This window comes from Somniosus microcephalus, chromosome 2 (genome assembly GCF_052327205.1).
Source record: "Somniosus microcephalus isolate GS21.2 chromosome 2, FLI_Smic_1.0, whole genome shotgun sequence".
Classification (NCBI taxonomy): Eukaryota; Metazoa; Chordata; class Chondrichthyes; order Squaliformes; family Somniosidae; genus Somniosus; species Somniosus microcephalus.
Genome location: NC_140988.1, coordinates 257,268,043 through 257,283,213, shown reverse-complemented (window position 1 = coordinate 257,283,213; position 15,171 = coordinate 257,268,043). Strand labels below are relative to the sequence as shown.

The window sequence follows — 15,171 nt, the reverse complement described above, 5'->3', positions numbered from 1 at the left end:
CCTGGCTAAAAGAGCCATCAATTGGTCCAGGCAGCGGGCGGTCGAGGGGGTCGTCCAGCCGGATTGCCTGCCTCTCTTCCGCGGCCATGCTCGCGCCCGGGTGGCCCTGGAGATGGAGCACGCTTGAGTATTTCCGCGACCGGTGGGCGCCGCGGGGACTGGAGTGCATCATCAACCCGGATAACCCAATTTTAATATGATTTGTTAAGTTTTAGTTGCACTTTTGTTTACAGTCAATTTGGGTTTTTTTTGGTACGAAGAAAAAGAGTACCCTCTGTTCAGTAAAATACCTGTTTTGTTCTCCTGCAGTCCGAGTATTATTGATACCCGGACACTACAATTTATATGGAATATTTACTGTATTTATTAACGACTTAGATAATGGGATAGAAAGCCATATATCCAAATTTGCCGATGACACAAAGATGGGCGGCATTGTAGGCAGTGTAGATGAATGCATAAAATTACAAAGGGATATTGATAGATTAAGAGAATGGGCAAAACTGTGGCAAATGGATTTCAATGTAGGCAACTTGAGGTCACCCACTTTGCACCTAAAAAGGATAGAACAGGGTACTTTCTAAATGGTGAAAAGCTGAAAACAGTGGTGGTCCAAAGAGACTTGGGGGGGGTCCAGGTACATAGATCATTAAAATGTCATGAACAGGTACAGAAAATAATCAAAAAGGCTAATGGAATGCTGGCCTTTATAGCTAGAGGACTAGAATACAAGGAGGTAGAAGTTATGCTGCAACTACACAAAGCCCTGGTTAGACCACACCTGGAGTACTGTGAGCATTTCTGGGCACCACACCTTAGGAAGGATATATTGGCCTTGGAGGGAGTACAGCGTAGGTTTACCAGAATGATATCTGGACTTTAGGGGTTAAATTAAGAGGAGAAATTACACAAACTAAGGTTGTATTCCCTGGAATTTAGACGGTTAAGGGGTGATTTGATCGAAGTTTTCAAGATATTATGGGGAACAGATAGGGTAGATAGAGAGAAACTATTTCCGCTGGTTGGGGAGTCTAGGACTAGGGGACGTAGTCTAAAAATTAGAGCAAGACCTTTCAGGAGTGAAATCAGGAAACACTTCTACACACAAAGGGTGGTAGAAGTTTGGAACTCTCTTCTGCAAACTGCAATTGTTGCTAGATCAAATGTTATTTTTAATCTGAGATTGATAGATTTTTGTTAACCAAAGGTATTAAGGGATATGGGATAATTCGGGTATATGGAGTTAGGTCGCAGATCAGCCATGGTCTCATTGAATGGCAGAACAGGCTCAAGGGGCTTCTTATTTATCCAGTCATAGCCAGAGAATCACCTGCAATGGCTTCTCTTCCTGTTCCCACACCATTCTCTCTGGTCTCCCCCAAGGATCTATCCTTGGCCCATTCCTATTTCTCATCTACATGCTGCCCCTCTGCGACATCATCCAAAAACACAACATCAGTTTCCACATGTACGATGACGACACCCAGCTCTACCTCACCACCACTTCTCTCGACCCCTCCACTGTCTCTAAATTGTCTGACTTCTTATCCAACATCCAGTACTGGATTAGCAGAAATTTCCTCCAACTAAATATTGGGAAGACCGAAGCCTGCGATCTGGAAAAATCTACGCCCTTACCTGAGGGCTCCCGGGACGCACACGCTTCCACTCCTGGGCCTCTCCAAACTCCAAGTGCGCAGGGCCCACGTATCTCAGAGGTGCAGGCAGTTCGCAGCGTCCCTGAGATCACGTGGGCCATGGGGAGCCAATCAAAGAAGGGAATCTCCCTTCATACACTTGACAGGAAGACCTGTCAAATATATGAATGAAGATCACCCCAAAAACATAGTAAAACTTTAAATAAATTTTTAAAAAATCACATTTTTAAAATGTCTTGAAATTACAATAAATTAAGTATTTAAACAAAAATTTCATTTTTTCAAAAAAAATAATTAAAGTTTTTTACGGGGCTAAAAATGAACTTACCTTTCTTAAAAGTATTTTTAAATGATAAATCAGTGGAAAAAATGTTTTTTTTACTTTTTTCAACTCTTATCCTGGTAAAAGCGGGCCTTACGCCTGCTTTTACCAGGCGTAACAATTGTAAGTGTTTTCTGCGGGTGGAGGGTCTCCAAAAAGCAGAACTATCCGCCCGCAGAGGCCCTTCTCCAGGGCAGCCGGAGGATCTGTCAAGAGCATTCTTGACAGATCGGAAATGCCGGTTTTCAGCGCATGCGCTGTGCATGCCTGAAACCGGCATATCCGATGTCCCAACGGGTGGGTACACAGCGCGCACCCACCCATAGGGATCGGAATATCTGGGCCAATGTCTTCGGTCCCCGCCACAAACTCCGTTCCCTAGCCACCGACTCCATCCCTCACCCAGGCAACTGTCTGAGGCTGAACCAGACTGTTCACAAGCTTGGTGTCATATTAGACCCAGAGATGAGTTTGCACATATCTGCGCCATCATTAAGACCCCCTACTTCCACCACCGTAACATTACCCAACACAGCCCCTGCCTCAGCTCATCTGCTGCTGAAACCCTCATCCATGCCTTTGTTACCTCTAGACTTGACTATTCCAACACACTCCTAGCTGCCCCGCCCCCCCCCATCTTCCACCCTCCATTAACTTAAGGTCATCCAAAACTCTGCTGCCCGTGTCCTAACTCTCACCAAGTCCCGTTCACCCATCACTCCTGTGCTCGTTAACCTACATTGGCTCCTGGTTGAGCAATGTCTCGATTTTAAAATTCTCATCCTTGTTTTCAAATCCCTCCAGGGCGTCGCCCCTCCCTATCTTTCCTAGGGGGAGAGACGCCGCGATGGGGGGATGGGAGGGAGGTCTCAATCGGGAGGGGGTGGTAGGCTGCGACTGGGGAAGTGGAGGAGACGATGCGTGATCGGGAGGGGGTTGGAGAGAGGCCGCGATTGGGAGCGAGGTGGAGAGAGGCTGCGGTTGGGAGGGGGTTGAAGAGAGGCCGCAATCAGGAGTGAGGTGGAGAGAGGCCACGATCGGGAGGTGGGTGGAGAGAGGCCGCGATCGGGAGGTGGAAGAGTGGCCGGTGATTGGGAAGGGTGGGGGGGGAAGAGGCCGGTGATCAGGAGAGCCGGGCAGGGGGGAAAGGTTGGCAATTGGGACTGGGGGAGCACTCCTACTCCTCCTGGCCCACAAGGATTGCTGAAAGAGACACTTACCTTGTGGAGCCAGCAGCTCCTGCCTCCCTTTCATTGCTGGGTTTCCCGACCCCTGGGAAACACACGCAGCAGCAGTGAATTTTTAATCTAGCTCCCAATTGCACTATGGGAGCCTGATTAAAATATGTTAATGAAGTGCCCCGCCTCTCCACGCCAGGGCACTTAACACCCTGATATCCACCGCCGTAAAAAAGGTGTCGGGCACATACGGGGCGTGTTGGGGACGTGTTCCCCATATTTAACTGTTTAGCCCCCCGACCCGCTTTGCCCGTTGTGGGTTAATATTGAGGCCAATTTGTCTTTTACTTGAGTTTTTGTTTCTGTGCCGACTGTCACCTCGTGTAGGCCATTTATCTAATGAGCTTTCTGTCAAACATACTGCTGTAGTTGGCAACAAATAAGTCCCAAGCATCGGAACGCAAAGGCTGTGCACATCAGCTAGAGTCTACCAAATGTTGTTGGCACATAGACAGCAAGCTAATTAAAGCACACAGTAAGCTAATTACAGCACACAGTAAGCTAATTAAAGCACACAGCAAGCTCTTTGTGAGCAGCCCTGCTTGGGAGGGTTGGAGTTGGTGGAGGAAAGTTTCCTGCGGTGTTTTAAAGGGCAGGGAGTTGCTGACAGGCTCCATCGCTCCTCCACTGCTATACTGCACAATTTGGACAGTAAAACAGGAAAATTCAGGCTGAGAGTTTCTTTAAGGGTTCACAGAGTGTGGGCTCAGCATGTACCAAGAGTGGTGTGAAGAAAGGAGGCTCACGGTTCCTTTTGAATTTCAGATCCATTGAAATTAGGTCTGACCAAATATAGATATGAAAGTATATGAAGACGGTAAGAAACTGACTTCATGAAAACTCACTGCTGAGCAAACATAGAAAATTCCAGTTAAAAGTGAAGTTAGTACGCGGGTGAGCTGAATGATACGTACTTTATGGTTTTAACTATTACTATGCAGTACTCTGTGTGAGGGCCCTGTGTCTATGTAGTTTTGTGTGAGTAGATGTGCTCGGACAATGTATGGGATACCCTTGTCCACAATGCTGCATCGTTTAGATTTGTTCACAAATGTTTTTTATGTTTTAGCAAATGCTCGGCGTGGTTGGATAAAAAAATGAGTCCTAGAGAAAAACGCCTTTTTGTAATAATAAGGAGCATGTATGCTGGCACGGAATCCTGTTGCTCTGCTTCATCAAATGGATCTGTTCCACTGAACTAATCTATCCCTGTAATTGTGATAATATTCAAAACTAGTAAAAGGAAAAACACTGATGTAGAAATGAACAGATCATTCACTGTAATTATTGTTCCATTGAAGTCACCTTTAATAAGAATTTAAGAAGCCAAAATGAAAGCTTTGTCAGTTCTCTATAATAAAGCATAAAGGTGGAAGAAATGCTATGGTTTGGAGATTCATTTTCAACCAGCATTGACTTCAGTTTTTCACCTAAGTTTCCTGGTTTTGTGATTGGGTGAAACTAATGATTGAAAACATCAGTCAGTGCCATCTGTCAATGTAAAAGATGTTAGATTGTCATTTTCAGCGATGGTGATAAACAGGCGGCAGTGGATTAATCAGGGGGTATAACAGGAGGCTGATCCACTACCACCTGTTTTCCACCAGTGTCGAAAATAAAAATCTACGCCAAAGTTTCTTTACACAGAACACAGTTCAATGTAGCCTTTGATAAAAGTGTTTATTGTCATGTATTTGTGGTGCACTAACTTTAGGAACAGTCCCCTCTCATCATGGCTGATTAAAAATGTTCCATGGCATATACATTCTAGGAAGTACAAAAGTATTGATCAGAAGAACAAAATAAAAAATGGTTCAGTGGTTAAACCAGTGGCAAGACTTGAACCTGAGAGAGACATCAGTAACTTTGTCAGAAGTACTGTCAGGAGAGCCCTCAAGATTATTTACACAAATTTAATGCTAATATAAATCATATCTTAAAGGTTGTAAAAAAACTAGCATATATTGTTGTACAAGGAAGAAAACATAAATAACAAAATGGATTAAACTATTCTTTTTGAATAAATGTATTTTTGGAAAAAACAAGCACATGTAAATGGGCATAAACAAGCGTGCATAATCTTAAAATTAGAGCTAGGTTAGTTAGGAGTGAAATCAGGAAGCACTTTTCCACACGGTAGTAAAAACTGGAACTCTCCCTCTAAACAACAACAACAACTTGTATTTATATAGCACCTTTAACGTAGTAAAACGTCCCAAGGCACTGCACAGTATTTTAAGACCAAAAAAAAGACACCGAGCCACATAAGGATAATTTAGGGCAGGTGATCTAAAGCTTGGTCAAAGAGGTAGGTTTTAAGGAGCGCCTTAAAGAAGGAAAGAGAGATAGCGAGGCGGAGAGGTTTAGGCAGGAAATTCCAGAGCTTAGGGCCTAGGCAATAGAAGGCACGGCCACCAAAGGTTGAGCGATTATAATTAGGGATGCTCAAGAGGGCAGAATTAGAGGAGCGCAGATATCTCGGATCTGTCGATGCTAGGTCAATTGAAATTTTCAAGACTGAGCTAGATTTTTATTAGGTAAGGGTATCAAGGAATACAGTGCAAAGGTGGGTAAATGGAGTTGAGGTACAGATCAGGCATGATCTAATTGAATCGTGGAGCTGGCTCGAGGGGCTGAATGGATTACACCTGTACATATGTTCTGCCAAACTTCTGCCAAAGTTATGGCAGCAGTGGGAGAAACCCCAAAGAAATTAACCCTCCAGAATTCTATTTATAAAAGTAATGAGGGACAATAGAAAAAAGGGATACAATCACATAAAGATGACAAAATTCAGCGAAAGGCTTAAAGCAGAGAAGAAACAGTTTTAACCCATTAGTCTAGGCTGGAGTTGAACTCGGTCACAGAAATGAAAAAATACCCAACCATATTGCCTCTCCTCACTAATTATTTCAGTTACTGTTGAAAATTAACGTTAAATGAATTAAGGGGCATAAGTTCCTAGATTTCTTTGTAGCACTGTAACTGTCTGTTACATTATGGCCTATACTGCTCCTCTGCTGTATTCTCTAATGATGATGGACCAGATATGCTGCTGCTCAGCTGTCAGAGTAATGAGCCATTAATGTTGTGTACCACCACAGGTTTTGGAAGACGTTCAGATCCCGTCGCAAGAAGACAGTTCCCTCATGGTGCCTACAGACTGGATTTTGAGGATGACAATCGTGGCTGGAGATTTGATATGGACATGGTTATCATCTATATCTATTCTGTCAACTGGGTCATTGGATTCATCATTTTTTGCTTTCTCTGCTACTTTTTCTTTCCATCTTTTTAAATTGGTGCATTAGGACCTTGGCAAAGTGGTATGGATTCAACCACATAATGTTGATCAGTAAGCTTTGAAGAAATTCCCTGAAGTATTGCACATTTTCCGTTAAAGAACAACCAGGGACATGATGAGGGCAAATACATTTGAAGGGATGAGTTTGCAATGTTCTTTCCAGTTGCTATTACCTTCTGTGGTTTTAACCACCAGTGTTGAAAGCCAAGCTGCCATTAGTGGAATCTGCAGAGTGCAGTTAATGCAATTTACCCTAGATACAGTTTCCAGAAGAAATTCAACACATTTTGGACTTTGTTCAAAAGCTTGAATGTAGCCAACTCAAAGCATGATTTATTTATTCCATACAGAGAAGTTTTGGCATTTTATTTCCACTGCCAAGAAACTATTGTATAAAGACTACTATTGGAAGTAACTGGAGGTCGTGAAAAATACATCCTGTATAAAACAAGAATTACATGCAGGTTTTAGACCATTGTATTAAACAGTTGCTTTCATTGGTTCAAGCACACTCTTCAAATGTTAGCCTAACCTTTGAGCAGAATATTGACAATATTTCCAATACCCAAATGCAAAAATAATAGTACATTGGAGCCAGTTTAAATTCATTTCTTATTTAACCTTCATTTGTCTTACAATACATATTTTTATTTAAAGTTGTTGCAAATAAACTTTAACACTTCCATTAAAATAAATGTTAGAAAGGTAATGGTCAATAATTTTTATTTTAGTAATGTTAGCTGATAAAAATATTAAAATTACAAATTTTGTTTCACTTGGTGACTTAATTAGTGTGTTATTGTAGCGTAAGAGGAATGCCAGTAATTTGATCTGAAAGGAGACCTTTATTATTGTACATGGTCTGTATAAATCCTGGATAATTGTTTTTTACTCCTTTTGATTTCTCCAGTAATTGTAATTACTAAGAGCTCGACAAAGGATCCTTGACATTTTAGGATTGTGTAACGAGCATTGCCTTCCGCTGTGCAAATTTTCTATCATTGGTAGCAATGGGATCTGTGAGGCCAGTTTTCATAAAGAGCACACATGGGGCAAAGCGATCACACTGCCCACCCGGTGGTGCTAACGAGAGGCCGGAATCATTTTTTATGGTTGGGCCTCATTTGAATCGGATCGGCTAGCTGCCAACGCTCAACGATCACTGGCAGGCAGTTCGCTGATCGGGGTGAGTGGGAAATCACAAGGAGAAGTGGCCACTGAGCAGCCCATTAATGAATGGAAAGATTTTTTTTTTTAACTACCACCACTTGCCCTATCTCCAACCTGCATTCCAATCTAGTGAGGCCCCACACTGCAAACTTCCCCTCACAAAATTACACTTATAGATCACACTGCCACCAATGATACAGAGTAAATATACTTTGAGAGAATTCTCTAATCCATTACTCCTGTGTTCCTCTCCTCTGAAATGGATAAATGGTCCCTCATGGAACCCTGTGACACCAATTACTGAGGAATCCTACAAAAAGTGGGATGGGGCTGGGCACTGATCTACAATTATCTTCAAAAGAGAATATCCACTATTGGTGTCGCAAATGTTTCTTGTGCGTGCCTGACAAGGGTGGAAAATCTGGCGCCAAGGCCGAGTGCCGGAAATGTGCCAGGAGTGCACTGCCCAGTATTTTCCACGGAGATAGCAGTGGGGGAAATGCAATAAATGTTCGAGCCTCACTAGACCTTCAAAATAATATGCAAATATGCCTCCCTGCCCAGCATTTTCGGGTAGTTTGCTCCGCATGTGTCATGTCATCACTCTAACAGAAATGACTTCCTGGTCTTCTTGCTGTGTGTTCATTGGTTTTGCGAGTTGTTGACACATTTTTTGGTCTTTTTGGTGGTTTCTTGCTACATTTAAAAAAAAAAAAAAAAAAATATTTTGCTTTTTGTTTACTTTTTTCTTTTTATCACTTACCATTCAAGGGAGTTTTACTGGTTTGCAACATAACCCACTGGTAGGATGGTCATTTCCTTTTGTAGTTCCTGTTGCCTTCAGCAAGCTAAAGGAGAAGGAGGTGTTCCAGGAGAATGATTCGAGGAAGGGTAGCTGAGATGGGTACGCCAGCCTCCTGTTACCCAAGTAAGTGGGTTCAGAGATCCTGCCAGAGCTGCTTGGGCATGTCAGAGGGATTGTGCCCTTTAGGTGCCATCTTCTACAAACAGAAACTAATCTTGAGATGCTGGAAGTTGAAGGAGCACATATATAGTGACAGGCATGCACACCCTGCATGCCAGCCTGGCTGTGTATCATGCAGCTAGATTAATTAAAAAGGCATGAGATGTTGTTGCCTTGGAAGATGTGAGTGTGGCAAGATTTTCAAAAACATGTCCTACTAAGTTATGGTTTATTCATGAGATGCAATGCAGGAGCCGTAAGGTTGTATGAGGGCTTGTCATAGGTGAGAATTAAATCTGGAACATGTTGACAGGCAACACTTGGCATGCAATCATGGGCTATTTAGGAGATACATGGTACTGTTAGATAGTCTTTTTCTTGCCAGATTCCTTTAAGTGTGCCATCTTCTTATGTTTCCCAGGTTCTAAAGATAATGCACACCGCATTGAGTCTGGCTACCATTTGCTACTAGGAATGGTGCAATGCTGTAGTTTTCGGTGGGCGGGGGAGATTTGGCCATCCCTCAAACATGGCATGGGGTGTTGTGCTAGTCACTTGCCCACAGAATCTGTTCTGTGCCTCTATATTGAGTTTCCTTTCACTTCATTTATGTCCCCTCCCTCCCTCACCAGCCTTGACCAAGGGTGACAAATATATAAAATTAATTTTGAAGGCTACAACACCAGCATGGACCAGTTGGGCCAAGTGGCCTGTTTCTGTGCTGCACATTCTATGTAACAATAATTATCAGCATCTGCGGTCACTTATTAAGTGTGCTGAATTTGGACTTGCAGGCCAGAAATTCCACTCCCACATTTGGCTTTCTCCCTGCATAAGCAACTATGAATAATTGTTCAAATGAGCTGAAAACGGAAAAGAGGGAGCAACGGTTCACTGCACTGCTGGCTAACTTTGGTTCAGGAATGTAGCACAAAAGCCTCCGTTATATCAATAGTGGAAAATCTCCCCCTTAATTCTCCTTTCTGAAGTTTTAGAGCTTATATTAACCCTGGTATCTTGTACTAGAGTGAAGAGAACTGGTTTTACTCAGTGAATGGAGTTTACTCAGTGAATGGAGTTTGAGCTGATCAGAATTGGATTTAAATGGGTTTCATTGAAACTGGATATGAATCAATTAAAATGTCTTCAATTAAATGCAGGATTTTAATATTTATACTAAGTTTTGCAAAAAAAAAACTACTTTTTGATCCTGCATTCTGCTTTATTTCATAGAATCATAGAATCTTACAGCCCAGAAGGAAACCATTCGGCCGATTGTGCCTTTGCCAGCTCTTTGAAAGAACTATCCAATTAATCCCACTCCCCTGCTCTTTCCCCATAGCCCTTTAAATGTTTTCCTTTCAAGTATTTACATTTACAGTTCCAGCATGTAGATATCTTATTTTATAAGTGCATTTGTTTCCACTCAATATTCCAAATATTCCTAAATTTTAAACATTCTTGAGTACTCATCAGTAAAGGAGGCTAATCTAAAACTAAAAAATATCTAAATAAGGGTGGATGTTGATGTGGTGTTTGTTAGGTGCTTTACCTTAATTATTGCTTTAAAATGATTCATTTGCTGTTGAAGTGTAGCCACTTCCAAATGATAATTTGCGAAGAGAATAACAATTTGACAAATCAAGATAAAAGATAAAACATAAGAGTAGAATTTTCAAGTGCTTTCTCACCAGCGGTGTGCTTCGGGAAATCTCAGCGTGTTGCCTGTGGTTTTCCCTCCATTTGAAACTGATACACACTGGCAGCAGGCAAAGACTTGAAAAATCTACTCTTTAAAAATCTAACCTTTAGAATATTGGATATTGATCTATTTGATATAATTTATTTTAAGATGCTATTTATTTACGAGGATACAATTTTCAAACATCCTTCGGAATTTATATCTTAACTATTCTTTTCCTACTCTGGAAATCCAGTAGAATAGAAAACCAAAGTTGGATCCATATGACATCCTCCTTCTTCTCCTTAGGCAGTCCCTTGGAGCCGAGGATGACTTGCTTCCACCTTAAAAATTAGTTTGCAGGTGACCGATGAGTCCAATGCGGGACCTACCCTCTCTGTCACAGGTGGGGCAGACGGTGGTTGAAGGGGCAGGTGGGTGAGGTGCTTGGGTTGACGTGCGCTCTTTGCGCTGCCTGCGCTTGGCTTCCGCTTGCTCCCGGCGAAGAGACTCGAGGTGTTCGGCGCCTTCCCGGATGCTTCTCCTCCACTTTGTACGGTCTTGGGCCAGGGATTCCCAGGTGTCGGTGGGGATGTTACACTTTTTCAAGGAGGCTTTGAGGGTGTCCTTGAAGCATTTCCTCTGCCCACCTGGGGCTCTCTTGCCGTGTCGGAGCTCCGAGCAGAGCGCTTGTTTTGGGAGTCTCGTATCGGTCATGCGGACAATGTGACCCGTTCATCGGAGCTGATTGAGCGTGGTCAAAGCTTCGATGCTGGGGATGTTGACCTGAGCGAGAACACTGACGTTGCTGCGCCTATCCTGCCAATGGATTTGCAGGATCTTGCGGAGGCAGCATTGGTGGTACCTCTCCAGTGCTTTGAGGTGCCTGCTGTACATGGTCCATGTCTCTGAGGCATGCAGCAGGGCGGGTATCACTGCTGCTCTGTAGACCATGAGCTTAGTGCCGGGTTTGAGGTCCTGGTCTTCAAACACTCTCTTCCTCAGGTGACCGAAGGCTGCCCTGGCACATTGAAGGCAGTGTTGGACGTCGTCGTCGACGTCTGCCCTTGTTGACCATAGGCTCCTGAGGTATGGAAAGTGGTCCAGGTTGTCCAAGGCCATGTCGTGGATTTTGATCATCGGGGGGCAGTACTGTGTGGTGGGGGCAGGTTGGTAGAGGACCTTTGTCTTATGGATGTTTCGTGTAAGGCCCATGCTCTCGTACGCTTCGGTGAAGGTGTTGACGATGGGTTGGAGTTCAACCTCCGAGTGAGCGCAGATGCAAGCATCGTCTGCATATTGTAATTCAACGACAGAGGATGGGGCGACCTTGGATCCGGACTGGAGGCGACGGAGGTTGAACAGTTTCCCGTTTGTTCTGTAAATTAGCTCCACTCCAGTGGGGAGTTACTGAGGGTGAGATGGAGCATTGCAGCAAGGAAGATTGAGAAGAGCGTTGGTGCGATGACACAGCCTTGCTTGGCCCCGGTTCGTACGTGAATTGGGTCTGTGGTGGAACCGTTGGTCAGGATCACAGCTTGCATGTCGTCGTGAAGCAGGTGGAGGATGGTGACAAACTTTTGAGGGCTGCCAAATTTGAGGAGGACACGCCATAATCCCTCACGGTTGACAGTGTCCAAGGCCTTTATGAGATCAAAGAGGGCCATGTACAGTGGTTGGTGCTGTTCCCTGCATTTCTCTTGTAATTGATGTGCAGTGAAGATCATGTCCATTGTGCCCCTTAGTGGGCAGAATCCACATTGCGACTCTGGGAGGAGCTCTTCGGCTACTGGAAGAAGGCAATTGAGGAGGATTCTTGCGATGACTTTCCCTGTGGCAGACAGCAGGGAAACTCCTCTGTAATTACCGCAATCGGACTTGTCACCTTTCTTGAAGATGGTCACAATTATGGCGCCTCTGAGATCCCCTGGCATGCTCTCCTTCCAGATAAGAGAAATGAGTTCATGAATTCGCGCCAGTAGTGCTTCTCCGCCATGTTTTAGTGTCTCGGCGGGGATTCCATCTGCTCCTGAGGCCTTGTTGTTCTTCAGTTGTCGGATGGCCTTTTCAACCTCATGCCGGGCTGGGGTTGTGCTGAGATGGTGGCGGGTAGCATGCTGCGGGATGGAGTTGAGGACACTCGTATGGCATATGCACGTAGTATATGGCGTATACTTTAGACAGTTGATTTTTCTGACTAACTCCTGTTTTTTTCAGCTCTAGAGATGATTTTGAAGCATCTCTATAGGATGATTCCATAGCTAAGTGATTTTCCAATCTGGATTAATGATAGTAATTTATTAAGAGAATGGGTAGCATTTTTGTATGCAAAACCCCCTGAGCCTGAGGAGTTCTCAAGTGAATGTTTTCTGACAAGGGAGATCAAAAACAGAAAAGGCCCTTGTTAGGCATGGAAGAGAGCAAATGAACAAGATAATCTGGTGTACTCTTCAGACCTTTGCTAAGGTATGCAAGCTTGCATGGTAGCAATGTGTTGTATATTTACACTCCAAATATCGAGATAGTTGTGGTCTCGCTCTTCAAGGTCACAATTCTATTACTTGCATTCGTGCCTTCAGAAGACATGAGAAAATGTATTTTCAGGCATTTAAATATTTGGCATATTTTACCAAATAGTTTCAAAAGCTTCTGGGGTCAGCAGGTTTTGTGCAGCCTCTCCGTCCTTTCATACAGCACAAAGTAAACCAACTTTTCTCGGCTATGCTGTTTTTAATAATGTCAGGCTGTTGGCTAGTACCTTCAGCAGGAGAAATCTATGGCTTAGCCATTAGACTTCTGATCCTGGACTCCAGACTCCTATTTATCAAATGACTTACTGTGGAGTAAAATCTTTCAGTCCCCACCTAAATAAAACCACTCACCGCCTGGTTGAGCAGTGTTGTGGTGACCTGGAGCATGAACACAGGCACTGAGGAGAAAATAAATGGTTTCTTACTCCACAAGACGACTAAATCTTTTTGTTTTGCAGGTGAAGATGCAGCCTGAGGATGCATCAGCATAACTAGACTCCTTAAAGGGTAGAAGGGACAAGCAGACCAATTCAAGGGAACAGACAGGCTTTTCTCCAGCTCTTCCCATCATTCACCACCTTCTCAACCTACACAAAGGTGAGGTGGAGAAGGAGAAAAGCTCTATATTTTTCTAGAATAATATGGACCTTTGCTATGGCTTTAGAGACAGTGAAGTTGGAGGTACAGTGCCAGATTTTCTCTGCTTCACAAACTTTGAATATGAATGATCTGCCAGAGTCCTGATGGAAATGTAATTATATCTCTAAAAGTCTTAAACCTGCTTCACATAAGGCAGTGCAAAGATTTATTTTAACTATAGAAATATTCTGATCCCCAATTCTTTAAAATAGAATAGTTGAGTCAACGTCCTTACTGCAGGACAGGACAGAACAGGATACCAAGTTTGAAGAGTAGTAGAGAAGACAAAGAAATCAAGGAGTGATGATTATGCAATGCCAAGTTTAGATTTTAAACGGTTGAAGATTGTATGAGGAAGGATAGCCTGAAGGAGGTTGCACAATTTTGAGGCCATGAGAAAGAATGAGCTAGAGTAGGAAACTGCACTGAATCATAATTACAACATAATAAGGATGCACAGACGATGAAGAGCATTTAGGAAGAGGTCTTTGGACCTTGGGAGGAACAAGAGAGGAACGTTCAAAGAAGCAGTATCAATGAAATAGAAGGATTTAGAAGGTTGAAATAGTGAGGGGTTGGAGGCTAGAGATGAGAGAAAATTGGCCAATAATTTGAAAAGTATTTTGTCCAATAGTGTGAGAGGATACCAAAGTGGAAAAGGTATTTTGGATCAATCCTTGACGTAAGGAAGCTGAACAAATATATTACAATGGTACATTTCCATAGGATTCTGGCCAATATTGTTTAATTTGTTACTGCTCTTGCTCCACTCAGTGGACCTCAAAGATAGCTTTGTCATCCATCAAAGATGCAGGAAATTCTTGAGGTTTACGGTCAATCAAAACCCATTATCAAAATAGTGTTTTCCAATGTGTGTCTGTTCCCTAGATCACCAAACTCACTTTTATCCAGAAATTGCTAAGATGTTAAGATAGTCCTAGCAATTAGCATGTACCAACATTCATTTTCAGAACTCTGTGGTGTTCAGGAATGAGGTGGGAATGCTGGACACGGAGACCAGCCACTCCAATATAAAAACACAACCGAGCACTGATAAAAAAAAAAATAACATTTTATTACAACTGCATGCTGTCACCCTAGTGAACACTTTCATTTCTTGAAATTGCAAGAGGACTGTATCCCTGTTTACTATGTCATAACCTGCTTTACTCTTATTTACATTGTCTTTCAGGGTTTATTTGAGTTGGTTATTGTTTTATGAGGTTGTAATTGAAGACAGTAATATAAAAGTTGTAGCTAAAAGTTGTTGCTCCCTCAGAGGTCCTAATTTTCTGAAATAATCTGCTTCCTATGAATTCATGTTATCAACAGTAAACTGGGCACAAAAACAACTAAAAAGGGGGAAAGGGGAGAAGGTTTTCCTCTTTGAAGAAAATCTTTTCTTTGGTTTTGTAAAACTAAGCACTGATGCTGTAGAATGTTTATGAATGCTGTGTAGAAGATGTATATTCTATCATTTATGGAATCTTGTGTATTGCTGATGTATTCATTCATTTCAATAAAAGAGTTTTGAGTCTTCCTCATTGTTTGAACTACAGGGGAAATGTCACAATTCACAATATGCCAAAATGATGCAAACTATAATTGTATTGGGATGCAGCCAGATTACTAAACCCTTAAAAATTAACCCAGTCCCTGGTAAT

General features: G+C 42.8%; 1 protein-coding gene across 1 annotated transcript in view; it reads left to right on the top strand.

Annotated features, from left to right (window-relative positions):
* rnf180a (ring finger protein 180a) overlaps positions 1-15,046 on the top strand; it is a 259,793-nt gene extending 244,747 nt beyond the window's left edge. The window contains exon 7 of the mRNA XM_085971336.1: positions 6,323-15,046. Within this exon, the coding sequence (XP_085827462.1) occupies positions 6,323-6,516 (194 nt within the window). The 3' untranslated portion in view covers positions 6,517-15,046. The remainder of the gene's footprint in view (positions 1-6,322) is intronic.
* Positions 15,047-15,171: the final 125 nt, after the last annotated feature.